At 44.2% G+C, this 25,650-nt stretch overlaps 1 protein-coding gene across 1 annotated transcript in view; it reads right to left on the reverse strand.

The window, feature by feature from the left end:
• Abca13 (ATP binding cassette subfamily A member 13) overlaps nucleotides 1-25,650 on the reverse strand; it is a 367,979-nt gene that overhangs the window by 273,663 nt on the left and 68,666 nt on the right. The window contains exons 16-21 of the mRNA XM_045135973.1: nucleotides 18,923-23,722; nucleotides 15,188-16,972; nucleotides 12,459-12,568; nucleotides 7,262-7,380; nucleotides 1,705-1,868; nucleotides 931-1,010 (exon numbers count right to left, since the gene is read on the reverse strand). Of these exons, the coding sequence (XP_044991908.1) occupies nucleotides 931-1,010; nucleotides 1,705-1,868; nucleotides 7,262-7,380; nucleotides 12,459-12,568; nucleotides 15,188-16,972; nucleotides 18,923-23,722 (7,058 nt within the window). The remainder of the gene's footprint in view (nucleotides 1-930; nucleotides 1,011-1,704; nucleotides 1,869-7,261; nucleotides 7,381-12,458; nucleotides 12,569-15,187; nucleotides 16,973-18,922; nucleotides 23,723-25,650) is intronic.

Genomic DNA, 25,650 nt, shown 5'->3' on the forward strand with positions numbered 1-25,650 from the left:
ACTTAAAACAAAATTTGACATTTTTACCCAAGGTAGCTTTCCTCAAGATATCCAGCTTATAATGCACATGGAATAAATTTAGATCTCACTCCTCTAATGGTAACCAAGATCCCTCCTAAATAAAGATAAGCCTCAGGTTGTATGGAATCTTCTCATCACTCATTTACTCTAGGTCCTGTATGTTTTAAGATTTATTTTAGAAAGAACTGTGTCTTTACAAATGAGAACCAAGTGCTACTGAAAACTCATTTCTCTTCACACATCTACGTCATGAAAGGACTTCAGCCTTAGCTTGTTGACGCTACAGGAGTTCATGATTGAGCAGGTGGAGCAGACAAGAAGAGAGTATCACAGGCATAGAACAGCTCAATCCCGGAAGAGAGGACCCTAGGAAACCCTCCCCTCAGGGTTCCTCTTCTTCCTCTGCTTGACATCCAGGACTTGGGATCTCAGGACTTTCTCTGCAGAGCCCAAAAGCTTCGGATCTGCCAAAATCTTATCATTTCTATCACATACAGCACGATTCTGTATGTGTGTGTGTGTGTGAGCACGTGTGTATGTACATGTGTAAATGTGGGTACATGTGCACATATGTGCATGTGCAGTTGGAGACCAGAGGACGATATTGAGTGCCTTTCTCAACTGCTTTCCACCTTATTTTTTGAGACCAGGTCTCACACTAAACCTAGAGCTTACTATTTAAGCTAGACTTGCTAACCAGCAAATCCCCAGCATCCTGCAATCTCAATCTCCCCAGTTCTGGAATTAAAAGCATGCCTGGATTCTACTTGGGTCCTCGTAATCCAAACTCAGGTGTTACAACACTTCATTGACTGAGTCTAGTCCCTATTTTTATGATTTATTTAATAACATATTTGAGTGAGAAATGAAATTTATTTTTCAATCAAGCAAACTTGAAAAACCACATACCCTCAGTGATTGTGAAATTGCTAAAGAAAGCCATAATGGGGTTTCTTGACATCCAAGTGTCCTTAAAGCTTTGGGCCAACCTAAAATGGCAGAAAATTAAAACTAAATCAGGCAAGGTAAAACTCCAGAAGCAATATTAGAGTGAATAATACTGTCTCGGCTCTCAGGACCTGAGCCAGACAACACAAGATCCTTCTGATAGTTAGCAACACACTGTCCGTGACATCCTCTGTGGGTGGGCGTTCACTGACCACCACTCACCACTCCAGCATTTCCCTCTCAAACTCCTGCCCAGCATCTGACTTAGGGTTACGAAGGTGCATGATACATGGCTTCTTACAAATGTGAAAACAATAGGCAGAAAGACCATGAGATGTCTGAGAGACCACTACAGCAGGAACTTGATGACCCTATCTCTGTGACTGGGTCCTGTGCAGAATGCAAAGGTCCTGATTTCGATTTCTTGTGGCTCAGATTTCTAGAACAATGAAAACATTTAATAAAATATGAAGTAATCTGAAAATATATTTAATACCATATTGTTACCCTGGGGCCTGATATTCTGACCTCATATCTTGATCTAATGAAGGTTGCACTGAGAATTTAACATTTAAAACTTATTCTTGGAAAAGTGCTGTTCTAAAAACATACACAGTTACATGTAAATAACTAGTACATGTACCAACTAGTATGTATCTGAAACTGATCATTAAGAATGCTACACAACTTCCTTAGAAATGAGAACACTGGGGAAGGAGGCCATGTTGCACATACGTGTCCATGTGCTGCTGAACTGTCACCACCAGGGGATGGCACGTGCAGTCCTGGCTGGAGGCATTTTCCAGGTGGCTTACGAAGCTTTCCAAGGCACGTGAAAGATTCCTGCTGAGGTGTTCACAATCTAGTTGATCAGGTGAAGACCATATCCTTCCAATTTCCTAGAAAACATAGCGATGATAAAGGTCAGTACCATTTCTTATTTTCATAAGCATTAAGTATAGTTTCCAGGTAATCACAAGTCTTCGCCATAAGCTTACTTTCAGCAGTGTGGGAGAACATGGCCAATTGCCGCTGTGTAGACAGGTAATAGAAGAACCCTTGCCTAGAAGCTATAGAAGCCCAGATCTTCCTCCCGCTATGCCACTGACTGATTCAGCAAGGCAGCCTGCTGTGTAGAGCATGACAGAGAAAAGCAACATCCTGCTGACTGGCCTGCTCTGACCTTCCCTGAGCGCAGTCCCCAGAACTTCCCACTGAACTGTGAGTAGTGTTCTCAGACATCTCACTGAATCATAGTGTTCATAATAAGCAAGGTATGGAAGCAACACAAGGGCCCAGTATATTACAGGAAAAAACAAAAAACAAAGTGACCAATGTAAAACAAAATGAAAACAGAGACCTGAAAAGACACAGAATGATGACAGATCATATCATTAATACTTAGGGAAATGCATCTGTTAAGGTAGCTATTATTTTAAAAGCTAGTTAAGGGGCTTAAGCTTAGTGATTAAGGCACTTGCTTGTGAAGGGTAAGGACCAAGGGTCGATTCCCCAGTACCCACATAAGCCAGATGCACATGGTGGCACATGTGTCTGGAGTTCATTTGCAGTGGCTAGAGGCCCTGTCATGCCCAATTCTCTGTATATGCCTCTCTCTCTCTCATAAATAAATAAAATATATTTTCAAAAGGCAAGTTAAAACAAGTGTTGAGGGCATGGAGAAAGAGTACATTGTTGGTGAGAATATAAACCAGTACAGCCATTAAGGAAAACAATATACTAGTTACTCAAAAAACTCAAAGTCAGAACTGTCAGATGATACTCCAATACCACTCCTGGGTGTAAGTCCAGTGGAAACGAAGTCACATAGGAGAGAGATATCTGGGCTCTCATGCAGTGGTGTTCATAATAAGCACGGTATGAAATCAACACAGGGGCCCAGTGACAGAGAATGAGTGGAGAAAGAAAATATTCTGCACGCTATGAAATATTACTCAGCCACTTGCAGCTACACGGATGAACCTAGAGAAAATGCTAAGTAAAATAAGTCAGTCACAGAAAGAAAAAAAAAAAAAACACTGCACTTACACCAGTGTGGTGAGGAAATGAGAACCCAGCAGAACGGGTCCTTGGCAGGGGCAGCAGCCGGCCAGTGCCCTCTGCTTCTGCAGAGGTGTGAGGGAGCCACCCATGCAGGCCGCTCTCCTCTCTTTATTGGGGCGGGGGGTGTTGGGGGATTGGATGTACAGCCTCCTTTCTGCCCCATGATTTCCTATCTACTGCATCCCTGAAGACGCTTCACCCTCTCCTTCCTCACTGCCCTGCAAACAGGTGCACACCCCGGGTCCTTGTCAGGTGTGATCCCAGGAGAGCAGACAGGAAGTGGATGAGTGATGGCATGGCGGGTGTGCTGCCGCCCTGCTGTGTGCACGTCTAGCCTGCCCGGGAAGCCCTTTCTTCCACCGTCTTTCCCTCCCCACGCCCCTCAGGGCGGAGCTTGCGCCACTTCACCCTCTCTTCACCTGAGCATTTCCCGCGCCAGGAGCTCTCCCTTCTTCCTCCACAGAGCTCCCTTCTCATAGTCTCGTAGCAACCGTTGCTAAGACACAGCCAGGTCAGAGCAACAGGCAAAGTGTGTGTGGACTTAGGGACCAGCCCACTGCTGAGAACAACAGTTAGAATGAGGGCAATTCATGAAGCTCCTGCCCAGGGAACAATCCCTCCTAACTTAGAGCTTCCTGCAGATGCTTAAGTAAATCCAATTCATGTGGAACACCCCTCCTGCAATGTTATTCTTCAATCCAACACACAGCAGCTTTGACACAGAGATATGAAGAAAGCGCACCTTTCTTATCATAGCAGGTAGTAAAGTGAAAATAACCCGCCGTCTTCAGCACAGGTGTGTCGGGCTCCGGTGTGAGGTGTCCGGGCACCACTGGGAAAACCGGGTGCAGCAGACAGCACACCAGACTGTAGGACTAGCACAGGGCATCACCCGGGCACTGGGCGGGTGAGTCTACATGGGTGAGTCCAAAGGGCAGACTGGCAGAGGTGTCTAGAAACACCCAGGACAAACGCGGTCCCAGCAACACTCAATTCAGCTTGTCCCAGAAGCGCCAGAACTCAGCGGGCCCTGGTTGCCAGTGCTGAAACAACTGTCGAGCCCCAGCTAGCTCTTGATTATCACTTTCTGCAGTGGGGGAGGAGTGGGGGAGGAGCTGACACTCTGAGACCCTGGTGTCGGATCAGTTCATGGAGACAAGCATTTCCATTGGAAACTCCGTGTTGGTTCTGAGCGAGGCTACATGCTAGAATAGTTAGCAAGTAAAAATGGCGATCTGGAGCAGGAGAGATGGCTCAGCTGTTAAAGCAGCTGCATGCGGAGCCTAAGCACCCAGGTTACACACCCCAGCACCCACGAAAGCCAGATGCACCTGGTGACACAAGCATCTAGAGTTCACTGATGGCGGCTGGAGGCCCTGGCGTGCCCACTCTCTCTCTCTCTCTCTCTCTCTCTATATATATATATATATATATCGCAAATGAATAAATAATAAAAAATGGCATTCTGGGCTGGAGAGATGGCTTAGTGGTTAAGGTGCCTGCCTATGAAGCCTAAGGACCCATGTTCAACTTTCCAGGTCCTACGTAAGCCAGACTCATGAGATCATGCAAGTGCACAAGGTTGCACATGTACACAAGGTGGCACACACGTCTGGAGTTCAACTGCAGTGGCTAGAGACCCTGGCGTGCATGCACGCGCACGTGCGCTCTCCCCCCCACACACACACATGGCATTCTGTCCTTGGCCTTCCTCTGTCAGGCACAGAGGAATTCACACTCCACCACCTACAAGAGATGTGTGTTTCTGAAAGACTCACATTCTTAAAGCCCTTGTACAACAGACCCACTCTAAATGTTTTGCATACTTAGACAAGCAATGTTCTATTTTTGCCATGGAAGCAGGAGCAGGAACTTCTGTTCTTTAACATGTTACCAGTCAGGACTACTGACAGTCCTGAAATAACGGAAACTGTAAATACAAATACTATAAACCTCTGGGTCATTGCTTTGAAAAGCTAAAGTGTCTTAACCTGTTTATTATCATAAACGTCTCTTAGCACTCAAAACCTGACTTTTATTTCCTTTACTTAATTAATGCAGGTTGCCTCAGATTTCAGATAGTTGGGGACTTTGGCATATTGCATACATAATATGGGCTTACTTAGGATCAAACAAACTCTAGGCATGACTTCGTGTTTCAAGCATACCTTTTACACAGGGTACAAAGTTATTTTATTTAATATTTTCGTGTGGTTGTACTTTGCCTAGCACATGAGGCCAAGTATATGCTTTTCATGAGTGGTATCAGGTTGGTGTTCAAAGTCTGAGACTGTGGACTACTCTGGCTTTAGAATTTTCAGACCACAGACAGCCCAGCCTAGACAAAAATATACACAACTTAAAAAGAAGAGTGTGGCCAGGCATTTGATAATGTACACTTTTCACCCCATCACTTGTGAGGCTGAAGTAGGAGGCTTGCTAGGAGTTCAAGGCCAGTTTGGAATTCGAATTACACTCTGTTTCAAAAAAGTAATAGGTATGTAATCATCTAAACAAACCATGAAAACTACAGAGGCTACACGGGAATTATTTCTTGGGACTCCGCATGGCCTATTGCTTACATACGTTTGTTTGTGAATGCTGGAGAACACTGCTTGTCTCATTTGCTCCCTTCTCAGACTTCCCTAGAGGAACAGCCCTCCAGACCCTCACCACGCTGTGAGACTTTGATCTGGCTATGTCTAGTCTTTCTCAGCATCAACTTTCTGCTTCTTGGGAGAATTTCCAGTGGAAACACTCACTTAATACAAAATAGGGTAGAGGTGTTATACCACAAATCAATGAACACTCAGAACTGGATCTAGAAGAAAGATAAACCTTCACTCCATTTTTAGAAAAACACTTCCTAAGTACTAAGTATAAGAAACTTCCTAAGTACATTGGGCCTCTAATTCCTGATGCATGGGCAGAACCCAGATAAAAGTCACAGTGATTCAGTACAAATTGGAACCTCTGTGCTATAACCTTGGATATTTGTACAAGTTAATTACAAAAAAAGAAACTGTCATTGGTTCTCACCCAGCCATCATTTCTTGTTACTTGCCAGTGAACTCGTTAGAGCCCATAGTGGGCCAATACATATTGAAAAACTAGCTCTTCAGAAAGTAGATGAAAGATGAGATACATAGATAGATTAAAAAGACATAGAAAATAGATAATAAATAAATTAAAGATAGACATATGTAAGATAGATATATAGATAAAAGATAGATATATGAGAGATAGATGAAAAATAGATATATACATTAAAAGAGATATATAGAGGATATAGAGACAGACATGTACATGATAGGTAGATGATAGAAAGATGGTGTTGCAGTTAACTTCCCCTTGCTGCCAGATAGCACTCTACCAAAAGCAGCTCATGGGAGGAAAAGGTTTATTCTGGTTTATAAACTTGAGGAAGCTCTATGGTGGCAAAGAAAAATGTGTCTCGAGCAGAGGCTGGATGTCACCTCCTGGCCAACATCAGGTGGACATTCCCAGCAAGAGAGTGTGCTAAATACTGGCCAGGGCAAGCTGGCTATAACGCCTGTAAACCCTTCCCTAACCACAAGTCTCTAACGAGGACCCAGTTCCCAAATTGCCACCAGCTTGGGATCAAGCACTGAGAAGACGTAAGTTTATGGGGGACACCTGAGTCCAGCTACCACAGATGGAGACATGATATGACTGACAGCACTTGCCAGTCCCCATGGTGAATGCTCCATGCTGCCTGGCTCAAGCTGCAACTGACCACTAACAACACACCACTGACACAAGGCGTGGAGAACTACTCAGCAGCTTGTGAAGACCCACACCACCACCGTGCAGGTAACGCAGATACAAACAATCTCAAGACAGCTGACAGCACAACATAGCAAGACGTGGGGACATGAGTTGTATTGCTTTACTGCTAACATTTGTCTAATCATATGTTTATATGCTTGGACAATTAATGACGGTCATGCTCAGCAAACACTTGCAAAAAGTTCTGAGAGTTTAGCAAGCCGCTCTCACAACAGCGTGCCAGCCCAGCTCTGCACACTGCTGGGACAATGCCAGATGGAGGAACAGCGGGCTGCCCTTCTGCAAGCGTAGCATCCAGCAGGCTCACAACAGATGCTTGGTTATTAGGACCAAGCAGCAAGTTTGGAAGAACTTCACCACCTTGCCCCGGGGCCATCAGTAATGAACATAAACTTTTCCCACATAGATGATGGCAAACCTGGTAATGGCTGTGTACCAAAGCGACTCCTTGCAGAGCAGATAAAATGAGATGCCTTATTCCACCTTGATTGCAACTCAGCACAGTGCACAAAATGTCCTTGGTGAGGGTAGGGTTTTCTGCCAGAGGAAAAAGACAGAACCAGTTACTCAGCAGAACTCTCTTGACATATAAACACTCCCAAAATTCATTTTTCAAATGATACAGATTTCTAAAGATTTATTAAATCATCAAGACAAATAGATAAAGGCAAAATTGTGCCTTTTGAAAAAAATATTTTTAAGTTATATGTAATAATTGCACATATTTATGAGAGATATATGTACAGAGAGAGCTATCAAGTCAGGGTGATTGGAATATGTGTCACCTTATACATTTATTGTGTCTTAGTGTTGGGAACATTCAGAGTCCTGTCTTCTAGCTATTCTACACTTTTCAGCTAACTGTTGACAATCACAGTTGTCACACTGGGCTACGGCAGGTTAGAAGTCATCCTTCCTGCCCAGGCTTAGCTCTGCACTCATCTCAGAGCCCCTCTCTTTATTGCTAACAGCCTCCGCAGCATCTTACTATTCTGCCACCTCTGTCTTTTAGGCCTCCCTCCCCACACCCCACCCACCACAAAAAAGAAAAAGAGAGAGAGAGAAAGAAGAAAGACAAAAGACAGGGAGGGAAGGAAAGAGAGAGGAAGGGAGGAAAGCTGGACATGGTGGCTTCTGCCTGTAATTACAGCATTCAGAAGACTGAATTAGGACCATTGCTATCTAAAGTCCAGCCTAGGCTATGTAGTGAGTTCCTGGCCAGCCTGACAACATAACAATACCCTGACTCTAAAAACAGAAGAAACAGAGGGAGGAAAGAAGGGAGGGAAGGAAGGAGAAAAGGAGAAAAAAATGAAATATGCCTCTAAAATAACTCCTTACTTAAATGTGGAACAAAAGAATACTGTCACAGTATCCACCTTTGAGTATAAATGGATCCTCTGCTTGGAAGAAATAAAGTAAGAATGACATTGTTCAAATCAAAGAGAGGAGAATGCATCATGGGATGCTAAGATGGAACACACTAAGCAACCATGGACTATTGGGTATTTGCTGCCTGCATATGTAATGAAGACGCAGACTCACAGAGCCCTGACTGGCATTTCTCTAAGGTGAGAGCACATGAAGATGTGGACTCACAAGGCCCTGACTGGCATTTCTCTAAGGTGAGAGCAAATGAAGACATGGACTCACAGGGCCCTGACTGGTATTTCTGGAAGATGAGATCACAAAGTACTTATGGGAAAAGGTGCCAGGCTTCGTGGCTGCCTGACCTTCTGCCTTGTCATACAGCCCACCCTCTAGGCATCACTACAAAGACATCTGACAAGACTCCTAACACTAGCCGCCTCTCAACTTGTGACTCTACCCTGCAGGGTACCCTCTTCCTCCACATCACTTTGACTTTTTACAGCCCTGCTCCAGCACTGTCCACCGCTCGGGGCCTCTTCTTCACTTGAAGACTCCCTGGACACCATTTCTGGATTTCCAGCTCTCTCTGAACCTCCATGCTGCTCTTCTAAGTCCTACAGACACCTCCACTGTGTATCCTCATCTGGAGAGAGGCTCTGACCTTTGAGTCTGAACTACAAAACCCCAGGCAACTGACTCCATCTCTGGGCTCCAGTTCATTGATTAGTGACGAGATGATTAAAATAGATGCCCAATGAGGTTTCTTCCCTTTCCTTGAGCCTAACAGACCCTTGAAACATCATTGTTGGCATGTTTCAAGCCAGAGGTGGAGAAAATGACTTCTCTCCTGGGGACACTGAGCTCAACTTCAAGACAGGGAAAAATGCTACTTGGCAATTATGGCATTAACAGATCTGACTGCCCGCTCCTTTGTGCAACAGAACAGCGGCCGCATATCTTGGCCCACTCTGCACTATGTCTTGTTCACCTCTTGCTCTTCTTTCCTGGTTATTGATGCCCTCCTCCCAATGCACAGAACGGAGCAGTGCTTTACTCAGGAAAGTGGGGCAAAAGTTCCCATGATAACCACATTTTCATTTCCTTGTAATGAAATATACAAATTAAAAAAAATATCTAATTTCATTTCATGTGTGCTACATTAATTTAGCAGCTGTTAATACAGAATGAGAAATAAATATAAATTCAGGTACCAAGAAATGTTAAGTTCATTTAAAATCCATTACTTTATCCAACTGTGAAATGTCAAAACAGTTATGTCTTCAAACATGGCTGAATTTTATATGCCACAAAAGTCATTCAAGAATTAGAAATTTGATTTTAATTTTACCCTAGCATGATTCCACATGCTCGAATATTTCATTAGCCATTGTGGTGATAAGGAAGTTGGGGTGACTCAGAGAGAGATGGCTTTTCTCAGCTCTTGGTTGGGCAGTAACTCTGCAGTTAGGGTGCAGAACATTCACAGCCACATAGAACTTCTGCTGAGTCAGTGGCCTCCAGATCCTTGTCTTTTGAATTTCAATGAATGAAATCTTTAGAAAATAGAGTGAAGTTTAGAAAGATTTTATTATAGAGCTAAAGAGAAGGAAAGAAGGCAGAGCCCTCACTATAAGGTGGGGGGGGGGGTGGGAATTGGAAAAGCCTACCTGGTGACTCTGGTTGGGGTTTTATGGGAATTTACTACATGGGGGCCGAGTGGCTCAGTTCAGTTCTCACGTCAGGTGCCAGGTGATTTGTAATCTTATTCACATTTTCTGCCAGATTTTGTGACTAAGGGAACTCATTTAGGGAAGAGGAGACAGGGAAAAGCCAGAGCTCATGCCATATGTTCAAGCACCTAGGAATCTTATTTATATCCTCTGCTCAGGTTTTAGGGGTAAAGAAAAAAACAGCACCCTTAGTTTATTTTCAGGATCCAGCTACCCCTGAACTGCCTCAGTGACATCTGCTTAGCTAGATAAAGCTTTTCATTTGGCAATATTACCATTGTTCACAGAACCTTCCAATTAGATATAAACGTTTTGCTTTTAAAAACAGAGCCAGAGAAACCACTCCATGACCCAGTCGGGGCTTCATACATCCAAAGCCCCCCATGAAAGAGCTGGGCCTTCACTTGCATCACCGCTCTCCTTTGTCCCTGTACTCCTCACTTTCTTCATGTTCTTCTTTCAAAAAGATGAATCAAATCTTGAGTTCGAAAAAGCATGTGTATTACAAATGTGTATGTGGGGGGAGGGGGGGAGAAAGAGAGAGAGAAGACCTAAAAGACAAAAGTGAGGGTGTAAGAGCCTGGCCTGCAAGAGGCAGTCCCACACCACCCATGTCTCTTGCCAGCCAGCTCTTGCTGGCAGAGGTCTATCTTTCCTGGTGGTGTGCAGGCCCTGCCCTCAGCCTTCCCTGGAAGCAGACAGGGAGAAGTGACGTCCACCTGCACCTGTCCCTAGCGAGGTCATTTTCTAATCCTCTCAACTAGTCTTAGTAAAGAGTGTCACCACATTCTCTCAAAGCCTTGAAGAGACCTGGCAGTGGCCTGGCGTCCCTCAGCGAGCACGAGGCAGTGGCCTGGCGTCCCTCAGCGAGCACGAGGCAGTGGCCTGGCGTCCCTCAGCGAGCACGAGGCAGTGGCCTGGCGTCCCTCAGCGAGCACGAGGCAGCTGGCCTGGCGTCCCTCAGCGAGCACGAGGCCCTGAACTCAGCCTCTTTCATCCTGAACCTCTTGCTCCTTCCATTATGTCACTTGTCATATGTCACTGGCTGCAAGAGCCAGCTTTCATTCTGTGACTTCCACACTCTGGACAACAAAGCCTGACTTATCAGAGACCCGTTCAAACAGCTCACAGGCTGGGCGTGGTGACACAAACTTATAATCCCAGCATTTGGGAGGCTAAGGCATATAGACCATGAGTTTGAGAACAGTTGGGGTTACACACTGAAACTTTGTTTCAAAAAGAAAGAAAAATAAGCATTAAAAAATTCAGCACACTATGGCTAGAACCTGATAGGAAAGGAAGTCCTGCCTAAGGGAAGACCCTAGGTCAGGCCACGTGGCCCTAGAAAGGACAGGTCAAAGAAAGCTTTCCAGAGGACATAACATCTAATCCAAAAAGGACAGGACAACAGAATAAATAAATGAATAGAAGTGGGGGTGGGGGTGGGGGTGGGGGTGGGGACGGGACGGGACAGAACAGGACAGAATAGAAGTAGAGCAGAAGAGAGGAAGTGGAGTGGATAGACTAGGAGAAGAGGGCAGGGCGGGGGAGGGGAGGGGAGGGCAGGGGAGGGGAGGGCAGGGGAAGAGGAGGGGTAGGGTCAGGATCGGGCAGAACAGCTGGCACTATGGTACACACCTTTACCCAGTGCAGAGAAGCCTGAGGTAGGGCAACCTTCGTGAATTCAAGGTCATCCTGAGTCAAGTACTTGAGTTCCAGGTAAGCCCGGGGTTAAAGTGAGACTCTACCCCCCAAATGAGTAGGGTAAAATAAACAGAATGGAATAGGATAGAAAACGGAGTAATAGTAACCGTCTAATAATACGCCGAGAAGACAGGCGCGGGAGTAGATTCCATCAAACGACGCAGAGCTGCAGGGCTGCAGAGCGGGAAGGGTGACCCCCGCCCGGCCGCGCCTCGCAGCGCCCCGCGTTCTCCCCTTGGCCCAGCCCGGGTCTCCCGTCTCGCTGCAGCCAGTCCTGCCGCCTTCAGCGACTGAAAACCCCCGCCTGAGGCCGCGTCTGGTGAGAGGGGCTCCAGAGGAAAGCACCTACGTGGGGGCTGCTGCACAGCCCTGTGAACTAAGACGTCCGACACAGCCTGAAGCCTTCCAGTTGGAGGAAGCCCTCAAATGATTACAATGTGCGGTCCTTGGAACGAGAGCGCTGACAGTGCGTGTGCAGCCATGACCCGCAAGTACAGGCTTGAGATGAACTGTTAGTCACATGGCTGCTCTGCTGGCACTGTACTGAGTGTTGTGAAGACGCGTACCCGCCGTGCAGATGGGCCCGGCTTTCCCTGCGGCTGCAGACCCCCGAGGAAAGCCACGTGCCCGGGGCCCGCGCGGCAACCTCGCCTCGGGCTGCGCTCGCCCGGGCCGCCTGCGTGCGGAGGGCGCCGCGGCCAGGCTAGGGAGGCCGGGCGTTGTTCCGGAGCAATCTCTGCATCTCTCTGCCAGCCAGGGGAGAAGACGGGCACTGCACAATCGTAAGCCCTCCCCACTTCAGAAGCCCACCTGCAAGGACGACGACCGCCCGCAGAAGCAGCATCTCGGCCCTCTGCAGCGGCTCCGCGGCTCCCGAGGGCGACTGCGGCCTCCGGAGGACGTGGCACCTCTCAGCGACGCTGAGGGAAAGCAGACGGTGGTAACGATAAGTGCCAACACACGGCCAAGTCCCAACCCACGTGCACAGCGGCCCTGCGCAGGCTGCAGAGAGGCCTCAGCGGCCTGGGCGCCGGCCTGCAGCGCCGAAGGCCCGCGCTCCCCTCTCCAGACGCCACTTGAGCCAAACGCGCAGCGACGCAACCATGCAAGCTGGCACATGCGCACGGGTACGGGCGTCCGCGTTCCAGCGCAGTAGCTGGAGGCCCTGGCGTGCCGATCCTCTCCTCTCTCCCCTAAAAAATATGACAAAAAATGGCCCTCCTCACAGCAATGTTCGCTTTGCATGAATATTTTTAAAGTGCAGATAACATGACCTCCAGAAAGCTCTCTCTTTCTTACTTTAGGCTAAATATGTTGCCATAAAGGTGTTGACTGCTTTCTCTCCCCATATATATATATATAGCTTATGTGGGTCCTGGGGAATTGAACCAGGATCCTTTGGCTTTGCACGCAAATGCCTTAACCACTAAGCCATCCCTCCAGCCTATATATATATATACCAACAAACCATGGTATTTCCCTCCCCTCCCACACTTTCCCCTTCATAATTCTGCTATATTTTTGAAATGCAAAGGTAGATGATTAAAGCAATCAAAACATTAAGACATTCCCTAAAAATGATGAAGCCTAGGTGGCAAAGACTGGGCAACGATAAGGGAGGGGACATGGGGAAAGGTTTGTTCACGGGCACATAGTCCCAGTTAGAGCAAAACGTTCTGGTGTTCTATCATACAATGCAGTGAATATAATTAACAAAGAACTGGAACTCACAAAATAGCTGGAAAAAAAGAGTGTCAATGTTTCCACCACAAAGAAATGGAACAATGTTTTCTGAGAAGACAGATATTGATCATCATACAATTATATATGTATTAAAACATTGTGTCTCACAAATACATAGTTATGATATGTCAATCAAAAATAAAACAACAAGGCCAGGCGTGGTGGTGCACACTTTTAATCCCAGCACTGGGAAGGCAGAGGTAGGAGGATTGCCTTAAATTTGAGGCCACCCTGAGCGTATATAGTGAATTCCACCTCGGAAAACCAAAAAAATAAAATAACAAATTGTTAAAAACATAATGAGTACTGTGTGGTGGTTCATACTAATAATCTCAGCACTCAGGAGGCTGAGGCAAAAAGATCTCAAGTTCAAAATCAACCTCAAAATATGGCTATGTAAACTGGATATGGTGACACATGCCTTTAGTCCCAACACTCAGGAGACAGAGGTAGCAGGATTGTCAAGAGTCTGAGGGCACCCTGAGAGTACATAGTGAAGTCCAGGTCAGCCTGAGCTAGAGCGAGACCCTACCTCAAAAAAACAACAACAAAAAAAGTGATGTAGATTCCTGGTATACATTTGCCTGTGAAGAATTTAAAACAATGATATGAAAACTGAGATAAGTGCAGAAATGGAGTTGCTAGTACTTCTTCCAGTTCAAAAGAAAATTCCAAGCAGAGCGGCAAAGTGAAGCATAGACCAGTGTGGGACAGAGACAAGGAGAGGAGACAGGAAGCTCTGGAGGCCAGTATTCCAGTTTTGAGGGAGCAATAGCTCTTCTGCCCAAGGGATATTTGTGTCACCGAGTGAGGACAATTTTCCATGCCTAAAGTGTAGCTCTGTGGCAATAGAACAGAAATAACACAAACTTGGTCAGGCTGCCTGATGCAGAATGAAAAATGAACAAAGGTCCAGATGGTGCCTCCAGTCCCTGCATGGGACTGAAAGAAAGGTGAAGGAATGCGGAGCACCAAAGGGCCTAACCACACCCAGGAGAGACGACCGGGGAAGGTGCAGCACCCTGCGATCTGAGGGAAGTCGGCTGGGGGGGGGATAGCACCCTGAGATCTGAGGGAAGTCGGCTGGGGGGGACAGCACCCTGAGATCTGAGGGAAGTCAGCTGGGGGGGGACAGCACCCTGAGATCTGAGGGAAGTCGGCTGGGGGTCGGGACAGCACCCTGAGATCTGCACACCTGAAGGCACAAATCCCCCATCCTCAAGTAGCAAGGCCATGTCTAGAGGTTGACTTTGTAGCAACACTGGAACTTTTAGGAACAGGTTTCCAGCTGTTGGACGTCATGCTCCTCCAATGCCAGCATTCTAGCAGCTGAGGCAGAAGCATTGTAGATTCAAGGCTAATCTTTTCATGTAATATTTAGGCTCAGGAGGGCTTACAGGTAGGTCAATCACTTGGAGTTGAGTTTAAGGAGGCCATAGCCTCCAGCTTCCTATTCATTTCCCATGCTTTACTACAACTACAAACCCAATTTTTGAAGTGAAGTGAAAAAAATCATGTTTTGTCTACATACTCAGTAATAGGGCTCAGGTTATGAACACAGAAAAAAATATGCATACTTAGTCTTCAGACAGGTGGACAGTACTCCGTTTTTACTTTTGAAAAATCTTAGAATGAATTTAAATCATACTTGGATGTCAAATAATGAGGCAAGCAAGTAAAGGAAATGATGACTTGAGCCATTCTATGGAGAAAGAACTGTGTAATGTACGGAAGACAAGGAATGCTACTCAGCCTGATTGTGTGTGGGGAAGAAAATTAAGAGACCTGCTCATTACCTTTGGTCCAACAAGGGGTCTTTTCGCCAATGTTCGATCAGCACAATTAATTTCTTCAGGTGGTCCTTGACGTGTGACGGTGCTCTGAAGCTATGAGGGACATCAACCTTCTCATGGGCCCTCTCTTCTTCCACTGATGTGGCATCCTGTCTGGTCGTTGCATAAAGAAAACTCTTGAAAACAGGGGACAATAAAGCGCTTGCAAAATTTACCCACAGAGAGCCCCCAGGATGCCGGGGGAGCCCTGGTCCTGAGAGCACCGTCTCCGTGTCCTCCATCAAAGACCAGAGGAGAACTAAAATTTTACTTAAGTCTTTTCCACAGTCGGTTCTGATGCCACCAGAGGCTTCTCCAACTGCTCCTATGATTTTTAAAAAGTTATTTGGATCCTGGGCAAGTGTCACTAACATATTTAAAATATCCCAGGTGCTTTCCTTTGTGCTGTTCCAAAGAGTTTCTGAGGTGAAATTCATCACCATTTTCAAGCAACTGCCTATTTCTGTCTGGTTCTCTGTTAACATTTCATCCAAAAGGAGGTTCGCTGGATGAATTCCTTTCCATTTTGTATCTTGGGGGTCACTGTGAGTAAAAGTTCGACTAGGCTTCAAGAAGTCTATTTGCTTGATCATGTTATTTATAGGAACTAAGCAATCCAGAATGTCTTTCCACAAGTTGACCGAATCAGTAGAGAAATGTTGAGTCCTGTTATTCACCACCACCAAGAGATGCTCTAAATCTCTCAAACTGATTTTCCCAGAAATTAAAAACTCAGCCACTTCTTCCAAAACAGAAGTAAACTCTTCAGATTGGTTCACATGTGAAAGTACGCTTAGCATGCTGGAGCTATCAGAGTCCTGGGAAACATTGGGTTTCAACCCCATCACCCCAAAGACCATGTCAAGAAATGGCATCAACAAATTGTTTGTTTTTTCGAATATGAAGTGATCGACTTCTTTCAAAGTAGCCACATCCTTCACAAGATGTCGAACATGTTGTTGCATGACCGAATAGAGCATGTCAAAGAATTTCATGGTGTCCATGGTGTTATAGATGGAAAATGTTCTAAATAGTATGGTCATCTTCCTTGAAACTTTCTTCGCCACCTGAAGAAGACTCACTGTGGAGTCTACTGATGCGGCAAGATCTCCCAAGTCAGCACTATCATTCACCAGCATGGCCAAAGTTCTAGATACTTCTAAGACAGGCTCCAGAAGAGGACTTTTCTCACTAGCTCGGGAAATAGCACCAAGTACTCTCCTAGTCAATACTAAGGTATCACTGTTTCTTAAAGGGAATGAAGTATTGATGAAGGACAATAAGTCAGTTAGCTTAGCTTCTGCAAGTTCATGAAGCGCAGGAGATGAGGCGCAGAAATCCTGATTAACAGGGTCAAAAAGAGTAACCAGAAGATTTGCAATTTCAGTGGAACTTTCTCTCACAAGGTGAAGAACTGACCTGAGATTTTGGTTGAGTTTGAAGAGGTCTTTAGAACCATTCACCTGTAAAAGCAACTGACTGACCACTGAGAGGAAGTCTATATTATCTTCATTCTCAGTTTTCTTCAGTGGTTCCAATAGGAGGGTAAGAAATAAATCTTGCATGAATGCTAGTCTCTGGTGACTGTCAAAAGTGAGTTCTCTGTTGCCTGATGTAAATAAGTTTTTAATTAGATAATTCACAGACTCCTTGAAACTTGAAAAAATATTCATCAATCTGTCTTCATTCATCCAAGTAAGAAATTGGTCCAGTTTCAGAATTTCTAGAATTTTATCTTTGGGCACAAAACTGTAAATATAGTTTTAAATTTCATGTTAAACACATTAGCAATGGAAAGATTAAAGCATATAGTGATTTTTATAATTTTATGTGTCATGGGCGAGGGATATTGACTGAAAGGTGGCATGTTAAACTCTTCAGATAAAAAAACTATATTTTGTTGCTAAATAATGAAAACAGTAAAGGAATTTCATAGACAATTTTATTACAATTCCTTAAACCTAGCATTCTAAAAAGCCTCACTCTTGCTCTTAGAAAAGAGTTGAAAAGACTAGATAGGGATTGTTGATATAGAAAGTAAATCTCCAAAGCAACATAAAGCCTATTTATATTGCCTTTTGACTTGTAAAAGTACCACTTCAATCACTATGCTGGTTTTGCCGTGTGTCAGCTTGGCTCAGCTGACCAATAGTCCCAGCATGCGCTTTCTTTTATAAAAAATATATTTTATTTATTTATATTTGAGATAGAGAGAGAGTGGGAGGAGGAAGAGGCAGAAAGAGAGAATGAGTGTGACAGGGCCTCCAGCGACTGCAAACAAACTCCAGACGTGTGTCCCCTTGTGCATCTGGTTTATGTGGGTCCTGGGGAATCAAACCGGGGTCCTTATGCTTCACAGACAAATGCCTTAACCACTAAGCCATTTCCCCAGCCCCCAGCATGCACTTTCTCATGTGTCTGGGCTGGGTGGGCTTCAAGAGCATCAGGGGTAGCTGGGAGCAGTGGTCACTTTGTAATATGCATGTCTTCTATCAGCTTCTGGATCCAACACTAAACCAAGGTACTGATGAAAATGAATTGTGCAGAGATGCTTAAAGTCCCTAATCAGTTAAATTCAAGTTACTCAGAAGTAATACAGTCCTAAGTTGGGACTGACATAACCAGTTAGAAAGTTGCGGAAGAGTCTTATAGGACCCAGTGCCCTGCCCCACCCCCAGACTTAGAGACCTCAGCGGCAGGTGAGTAGGAAGACCCCAGCAGCAGCATGCGGGTAGGCAGTTTCTTCCTCCTGTGAATCTTCCTCACTGACCAACACCTTTGACCACAAACTTCACCTCCTGCCCCTGGTGTCCCTCCGACTGCGATCTCCCTGCCTGCAGCCTGCCATCGCGAGTTTGGGTCTGCTTATCTGGCCTCTAAAATTACATGAGCCCACTCCTCTCAAGGATTCAGTGAGCGGTTCCCTGGTTGATCCCTGATGAATACAACTTGGGATAGGTGGAAATTTCTCTCTAGCACTTTCACTAGTAACCTTCAAAGAGGTTTTATAAGATTATGAATAAAGACCATGCAATGACGAATTTAAATATTTCCTAACACAAACATCACAGTAGGTTGGTTGGAAAGAAGATATTTAAAGCCTTTGTCTTTTTTATTTTATTTAATTTATTTATGAAAGAAGGAAAGGGAGAGAGAAAGAGAGACAGTGGGCATGCCAGGACTTCTAGCCATTGCTAACAAACTCTAGACCCATGTGCCACAATATGCATCTGGCTTACTGGGTGATGGCAAATCGAACCTGAGTCCTTAGGCTTCACAGACAAGTACCATAACCACTAAGCAATCTCTCCAGCCCAAGGCCTTTGTTTTTGATTAAACAATTAATGTAAGCAATTAAAATAATGACCATTCTATGTGCATGCAAATTCATAAAAACTAATTTTTCAGTTCCATATAAGATAGAATTTCTTACATATTTTATAATCAATTTATCATTTTAGATTTAAAATGAAAACAAAACATATGATTATCAAGGTTAAAATATTTGCTGCTTAAGTGCTAATTGAAATTGTTTTACCTCTCGGATAGTGATAAAGTGCTTATGCGGACAAACGGACTTCAAGGATCATTCAGAGCTCTTAGGCACAGGGGCTGCTGTTACTGTCATTACTCCAGAAAACAAACTGATCTGAGACGTGTCACGACTGCGTGTACAGCGAGAAGCCAAAGCGCACTCACCTCATCTCTGCAGTGACGTCTCTGTGCAAGTCTTTAAGCAGAAGTGATATTCTGTTTTCAGAAGAGTCCATGAGTAAACGGGAGGCAAATGTTCTCCAAAGCTGTTCCAAGACGTTCACTAGGCCTCCTGGAGGAAGAACTGCTCCCCCGCCATTTTCTGGCTGTACATAGCTCAAGGCGAAGCTAACTAAATGGCTCAAGGTGAGGTTAATGAAATTCCTTATTTGAAGGTCAGTGTCACTTAAAGTTGGAGCTGCTTCTTGAGGACTCACTGCTACTTGATTAGTTGAATTAATCACAATGCTTTCAAGAAGAAACTGAGTGACTGAGAAATTAGTTAGCTGTTCTTGATTCAGCAGGTAGGTGAGAAAGGGGACATCTAAATTGCCTTCCCTAGAAATGTTTCTGAGATAGCTGAAATAGGCATAAATGTCCTTCATCAACAAAGCTACATCATCAGTTGGACTCTCATGAGCAATGGCAATGAATAATGTTTGTATCAGCCTGAAGTAATCTTCATTAGCATGCTCTTGAAGCCAGGGCTTCATAACCAGTAGAAAATCTTTGATAATTTCTGATTTCTTCAATGATGATGAAGCCAGAATTTCCAGAAAATTAGAAAGCTGTGAAGTCATGTTTCGAAGTCCCATAGAATTTATACCCTCAGAGTCTCTGTTAATTTCTGAAATCAGATGCCTTAGGCTGAAGTCGTGAGCTAGTTCTTCCACAGTTGGCTTAAAGTCAGCCCACAGTTCTCCAGAGCTGAGTACTTCTCCACTGTTTTCAATTAAACTTGATACTGCGTTGAAGCTACTGCTTGAAAGATTTGTATTCAGAAGGGCAATGAGTGGAGAGAGCAGGGTATTGATACTATTTTTTAGACTCCAGTCATCAGAAATCGATTTGACTATCCTTTCCAAATTTAAGGAAACCCTGTTTGGGCCAAACATCTCTAGGCCTTCAGTAATGTTGACAATCTTACTAAAACTGGCTAGTGTGTCCAGAATGCTTTCACCTAGCAGAAGTTTTGTAAAGTTGACATTTTTTAATGCTTCTATGATTTTCAAGGCAACATGCTTTATAGTACCACCAGGGCAAAGTTCAGACATGTCATCATTACTTTGATTTCTAGAAAGTAATTCAGATGGCAACACCTTGTGCCAAAATTCCTGCGCGGTTTTCACCAGTAAAGTTTTGCCATGGAAAAGCTCCAAAAGCTCTGAAAGAATAGAATTCCAGTCCACTACCTCGTGAATCACACAGACCACTTCCCGGCTTAGTTCCCCTTGTAAGTTTTCACTTGAACACAATGAATCTCCGGCCACGGCTGGCAGGTGGACACGGTCCAGTAATCTGGCCACCGAGTGATAAAAAGAAGAAGATGGAAACTCACGGACATTACAGTGTGTTGCCCTTGAGTTCTGCCGAAACTCAGAAGTCGTGTAATTCCAGCACCAAACCACAGGAAAGCACTTTAAAGCCTCCAAAACAATAGCTGGTTGATCTGACAGTAACTCAGTGGCATCCAGCAGGATTTTGATCACAACTGCAAAGTCTTCCTTGGTGGTGTTGGAAATGCGCATGCCATGAACAAGAGTGAAGTTGTAGACATCCCTCAGGCCCTCCGTGATGTTTTCATCCATGACTTCCCGTAGGAGCCCCACAGCGTGAGGAAGAGCATAGTACAGGTCCACCACAGTCTTCACAACATCCTTAGGAAACAGGCGAGAGAGCCGTAGCAGGTGGTTAACATCCCAGGAATGTGAGCTGTCTACTAACTTTTCCATCAAGTCAACAAGCAAGTGGTCCCCTAAATTACCACCCCTTAATCTGCTGAGATTCTTAAAGAAATCCATCAGGCTTTCCCCAGTTTGTTCAAGCTGGTCTACTAAAAGCTCGATGTCTCCCTTCCGGAGAGTGTGCATGAGAGATGTCACTTTCTTTAAAACTTGAGCATCGCCTGCATTTTGTGGAATAGTGTAACGAATGGCGGGCTCTAGAGAGTTGAATGCATCTCTCACCAGTTGGATACTGAGACTCACAGCTTTCAGGATGTCACGTGGAATTACTTCTGATGAATTTTGAAGGTCATGAGATAAATTGAACACAAAATAATGAGCTAAGTGATGAACTGAACTGCTTAACCTGCTTAGATCCTTTTCCCTTGGACTAGTAGGAAATACACTAAATATTTTTTCAATGTTAGAAGAGGAATTATTTTCCTGAATATTAGGGAAAATGCCTCTTAACAGTGCTTGTGCCTCCTTCCCTAGTGCTATCACATACAACCAAAGATTTTGAAACTCGGCAGGAATTTTATCTGCTATTTCTATAGGTCTTAGAATTAATTCATGAAAATGTTCCCAGTTATATGGGGAGGAAAAACCAAAGTCTGCTGTTAAGTTGTTGATAATCATGCTGACTTGCTGTGTGAAGTTATTTAAAAGAACCGATAAAATCTCAAATTTTGGTACTTTATCTTTTTCCAAGCCTGTAGTAAGTATAATATTTAGAAAATCATTGATGTCTTTAAAGACATTATTGACACAATTTCTATTTGACTCATTCAAGGAACAAAGTGGTGTCTTTCTAGTTAGCACCCAAGCTAAGATTTTCAATGTAGAGTTCATTTTGTTTTCTATGTCCTTAAAGTTCCCCAGGATACTGTGAAGATGGCTTTGTGAAACACTGGAGTTGTCCATTGCGCCTAGATGGTTCATGATGTCCACCCATGCGTCGCAGCCTTTCAGTGTGCTGGTGGTGTTCTCAGAGGAAAACACAGAGTTCAACCTGGCCAGAATGTGTTCCGTCCGCTCAGAAGTGTTTAAATCTAACAAGCCATCTTCCAAAACCAACTCGGTGACCTGCTGGAAAATGTCAATACAGGACAATAAAGCTCGATCGCGTGACACATTGTGGAGAAATGATATTGTTTCTCTTAGCTCAGTGATGACACTTTCAACGTTTGTTCCGTGATCTGAGATATTATTTGAGAGAAATTTATTTACCAAATGTACATTTTTACCCATATAATTTGAGGTTTTGCTTAACTCAATGAAAACATCAAGAAGAGACTGCAAAAATGGCCGGGTTGGATTTGCGTTCACTGGAAATGTCTTCAGCTGCTGCAGGGAAGTTTCTATGATGAAAACTGATTTCTCCAACTGGTCCAAATCAAGTGATCTGACAGTAGCTAATTCCTCACCTAATGCTACCCAGAGATCCCTGAATTCTAAGAGATCATCCCAGTTGTAAAACCCAGTAGCCTGGGTCACATTTTTAAACAAATGTAATATGAGCCGAGCGGCGTGATGGGGAGGAAATAGTCCCTGGCAGTTCTTGGAAATTTTCACAGCATTTTCCAGTTCATCCAAAAGCTGAGTGAGACCTGCATGAAGTGGAGTGAATATATTCAGGTCGAATTGAAATATCTGGGAAATGAATCCCCAGATTTCAGCCCACATCTGAAGCCATGAAAGGGTACAGTGCACAGCCGAAAGCTCGCTGACCACACTGGCACCTGCTGAGCGGTTGGAAAAGACCCGTGCCCAGCGAAGGGTCCGTGCAAACCCCGCTTCTCCTGAGTGAGTCCCAGAAGAAATGGTTTCATTTGCCCAAGCGAAGCATTCATTGATCAGCGGGGCTTCTGCTGAGCCACCGAAGAGGCGGTGGACGTACTCAAGCAAAGCAGTGCGAAAGCCTTCATCCACGGCAAGCAGCTGCCTGAGGCCTGCCAGGGTAGCGTGGATCATGCCCGGCCGCTGGCCCTCAGCGGCTGGCAGGGAGCGGGCCCGAAGCTCCAAAAAGCGAGAAACCGAAAGCAGCTGTTGACAGTAAGAGTCTTCAGAAATCCCTCTAAGTGCCCCTGCTGCCTCAGATAAAAACAAAAACGCCTCACTGATGTTTTGGGAATTAAATTGCTTGATGATATCGAAAGTCTGTCTAGAGACTTGGGCAAGGTAAGTGATCAAAGATTCCCTCCTCTGGATGCTCAAGAGTTTATGAATGGATTGGTAAAATGAAGAATAGATCTGCAGAAGTAAAGCTGAATCTTTGTCTTTGAAGATATTTAGGTAGATGTGAGTCAAAATGTTCTCCACTTTTTGTTTTTGAGGTTCAGAAAGGGATGTAAAAAGATCAGATGTGTTCTGGATAGCATAGATTGTGTCCAGGGCTATAGAGACCTCTTCCTGCATCAGAAATCCAAAGTTGTAGAGATTCTGTATTATAACTTCACTTAAATGTACAAAATCCATGTTCATAGCTGGTGATGCTGACCAGATGGAATGGAGGAACTGAGGGAAGTTAAAGTTTTCACTGGGAATCTTCATATTTTCTGGACCAGAAGAATTTAAAAATGTAGACAAGGTTTCTTCTAATTTAGCTCTTTCTCCTTTAGAAATGTCATAGGGCCATAATTCTAGCAGCTCTGGGCCAATTTCGAGAAGTACTAATTCTATAAATCTCAAAATAATTCTGGAGTCCTTCTTCATCCAGTGACTGTCAAGAGTATGCATTGCTTCAGTCACAAGTTTACCAAATCTTGAAAGTGTCCAATTATCAGCATCATGTTCATCTTTCTCTAAACTTTGATTTGTCCACAGAATACTTCTACTCAGAACATCCTTGGTGACAGAAGAACGGTTATAGAATTCAGGAACATTTAGCAAGCCAGACGTATACGGTAAAAATAAATTCACAAAAAATTCCACAAATGATAAGAAAGCATTACTCTCTCCATCCTCTGGGGCATGCAGCCTTTTCTCCACCACTAGAAGGTACTTTGTGAAGTTTAAAGCCCTATAATATCAATAGAATCGTATTACTATCAGAAATAAAAATGAATGTAACATATCAAATTTCTAAGGTAGTTAATTATTTATAGTAAACCAAAATGAAGCACTTACTAGATAATACATTTCTTAGCTGACATTAATCTAATGTGAACATTTGAAAGTGCTTTAGAAATATATAATATGCTTGCTCATATTTAGTGCCAAATGTGTTCCTTATATCATTTTCTCCTGAGAGTTAATATATGCTACCATTAGAGATGTTTTGGTTTCTGTGCCAGATGAATCACAGTGTTCATTTTCCTCTTTCACATCAGAATATATTGGGCTATACAGGCAGCCCAAGCAGTGGAACACATCAGAAACTCTGTTCTTATGAGTTAAGAGAACTGTTGACGTTCCCTGCCCCAGAGGCAATTCTGCATTCCTTAGTGGGAAATGAGGAAATTTTTGTCTAGGTGGGCTCTTTTGCATGTTAGCTTTCATCGACTTTTGTTGTTATTAAAATGGAATAGTGGGCTTCACTCAGCATTTTCATACATATGAACCATTACACTTTGTTTCAGGTATTTATTTTTAAAGTGCCAATAGTTCTCAGAAGAGAAACTCAAAGGTAATGATAAGTCTGCTCTACAACTACCTGAACTCAGAACTCATGAGCCACTTTGGAAATTGTGGAAGTTTTTAAATTGAAAATATTGGACTTTGGGGAGGTTACGGGTATAAGAATTTAGACCCCATAGAGACCCTCTGGCATGCCTGACCATTAGCACCCAGACACTTTCACAATGACACCTGTGAATGGTCTCTTTGTGTGGGATCACCAGACTGGATACAGTTTCACACAGGTTTAGGCCACGTTCCTGGTGCATGTGTTGCGAGGCTAGCTGTAAGCACAATTTTCACTACTTGACTGGGTAAGAGTCCCTAACTGCACAGGGAATATTGGTCTTTGCAGATATTAATGACTGGGAGGGTGAATACTTGCTAACTTCTTTAACTCTTTGATATTTGACATAGGACATATACTTAAAAAGATCAAATGCAGCAATGTTATTTTCCTCTCCAACAGTGAAGATCACAACAATACATATGTGTTGTGAACACATGAGAACTGAATTTAGATCTTAATTGTTCTCTGTAGGACAAACAGTGCCAATTTTGAGGCAGTTCTCTTTAGGGGGATGGAATTGGTCTCAGGAAAGGGAAAGTTCTGCTATGAGAAATTCAGTATAAAGCTAGTTTAACTTTGTTCTGCATGGAAATACTGTATGCAGAAATAACTACTATGCAAGTAATCATGAGTTGATAGAAAACAGATATATTGACCTTGGGAGTTGTGAAGGTCTTTATGGCTTGAGGATGAAAGGTCCTCCCACAGGCTTGTATATTTGAACTTAGTTCTTAGTTGGTGACATTGGTTTTGTTGTTATTTTAAGTACTTTATTTTTTTATTTATTTATTTGACAGAGAGAAAGATGCAGGGAAAGAGAGAGAGAGAGAATGGGCATGTCAGGGCCTCTAACCACTGCAGACAAACTCCAGGTGCATGTGCCCCCTTGTACATCTGGCTTACGTGGATCCAGGGGAATCGAACAAAGGTCGTTTGGCTTTGCAGGCAAGCACCTTGACCGCTAAGCCATCCCTCCTATTCATGAGATCATTGTTGATATGCTGTAGAAACTTAAGGAAGCAGAATGTACGTGGAAGGAGCTGGCCCGGTCGGCAGGTCCTCGAGGGGTACACCATGCCTGACTCCTTCCTCCCACACTGCACTTCCCTCCTGCCATGTCGTGACCTCACTTCCAGCCAACACAAACTGAGATGTTTCTACCACTGTGACTTTTCCTCCCTGACAGACTGACGCCCCTTGAACTGGGCCACAATAAATCTTTTCTCCTTCCTTTAGTTGTTTCTGTAAGGTGTGTTAACACA

Source organism: Jaculus jaculus, chromosome 16 (assembly GCF_020740685.1).
Source record: "Jaculus jaculus isolate mJacJac1 chromosome 16, mJacJac1.mat.Y.cur, whole genome shotgun sequence".
Taxonomy (NCBI): Eukaryota; Metazoa; Chordata; class Mammalia; order Rodentia; family Dipodidae; genus Jaculus; species Jaculus jaculus.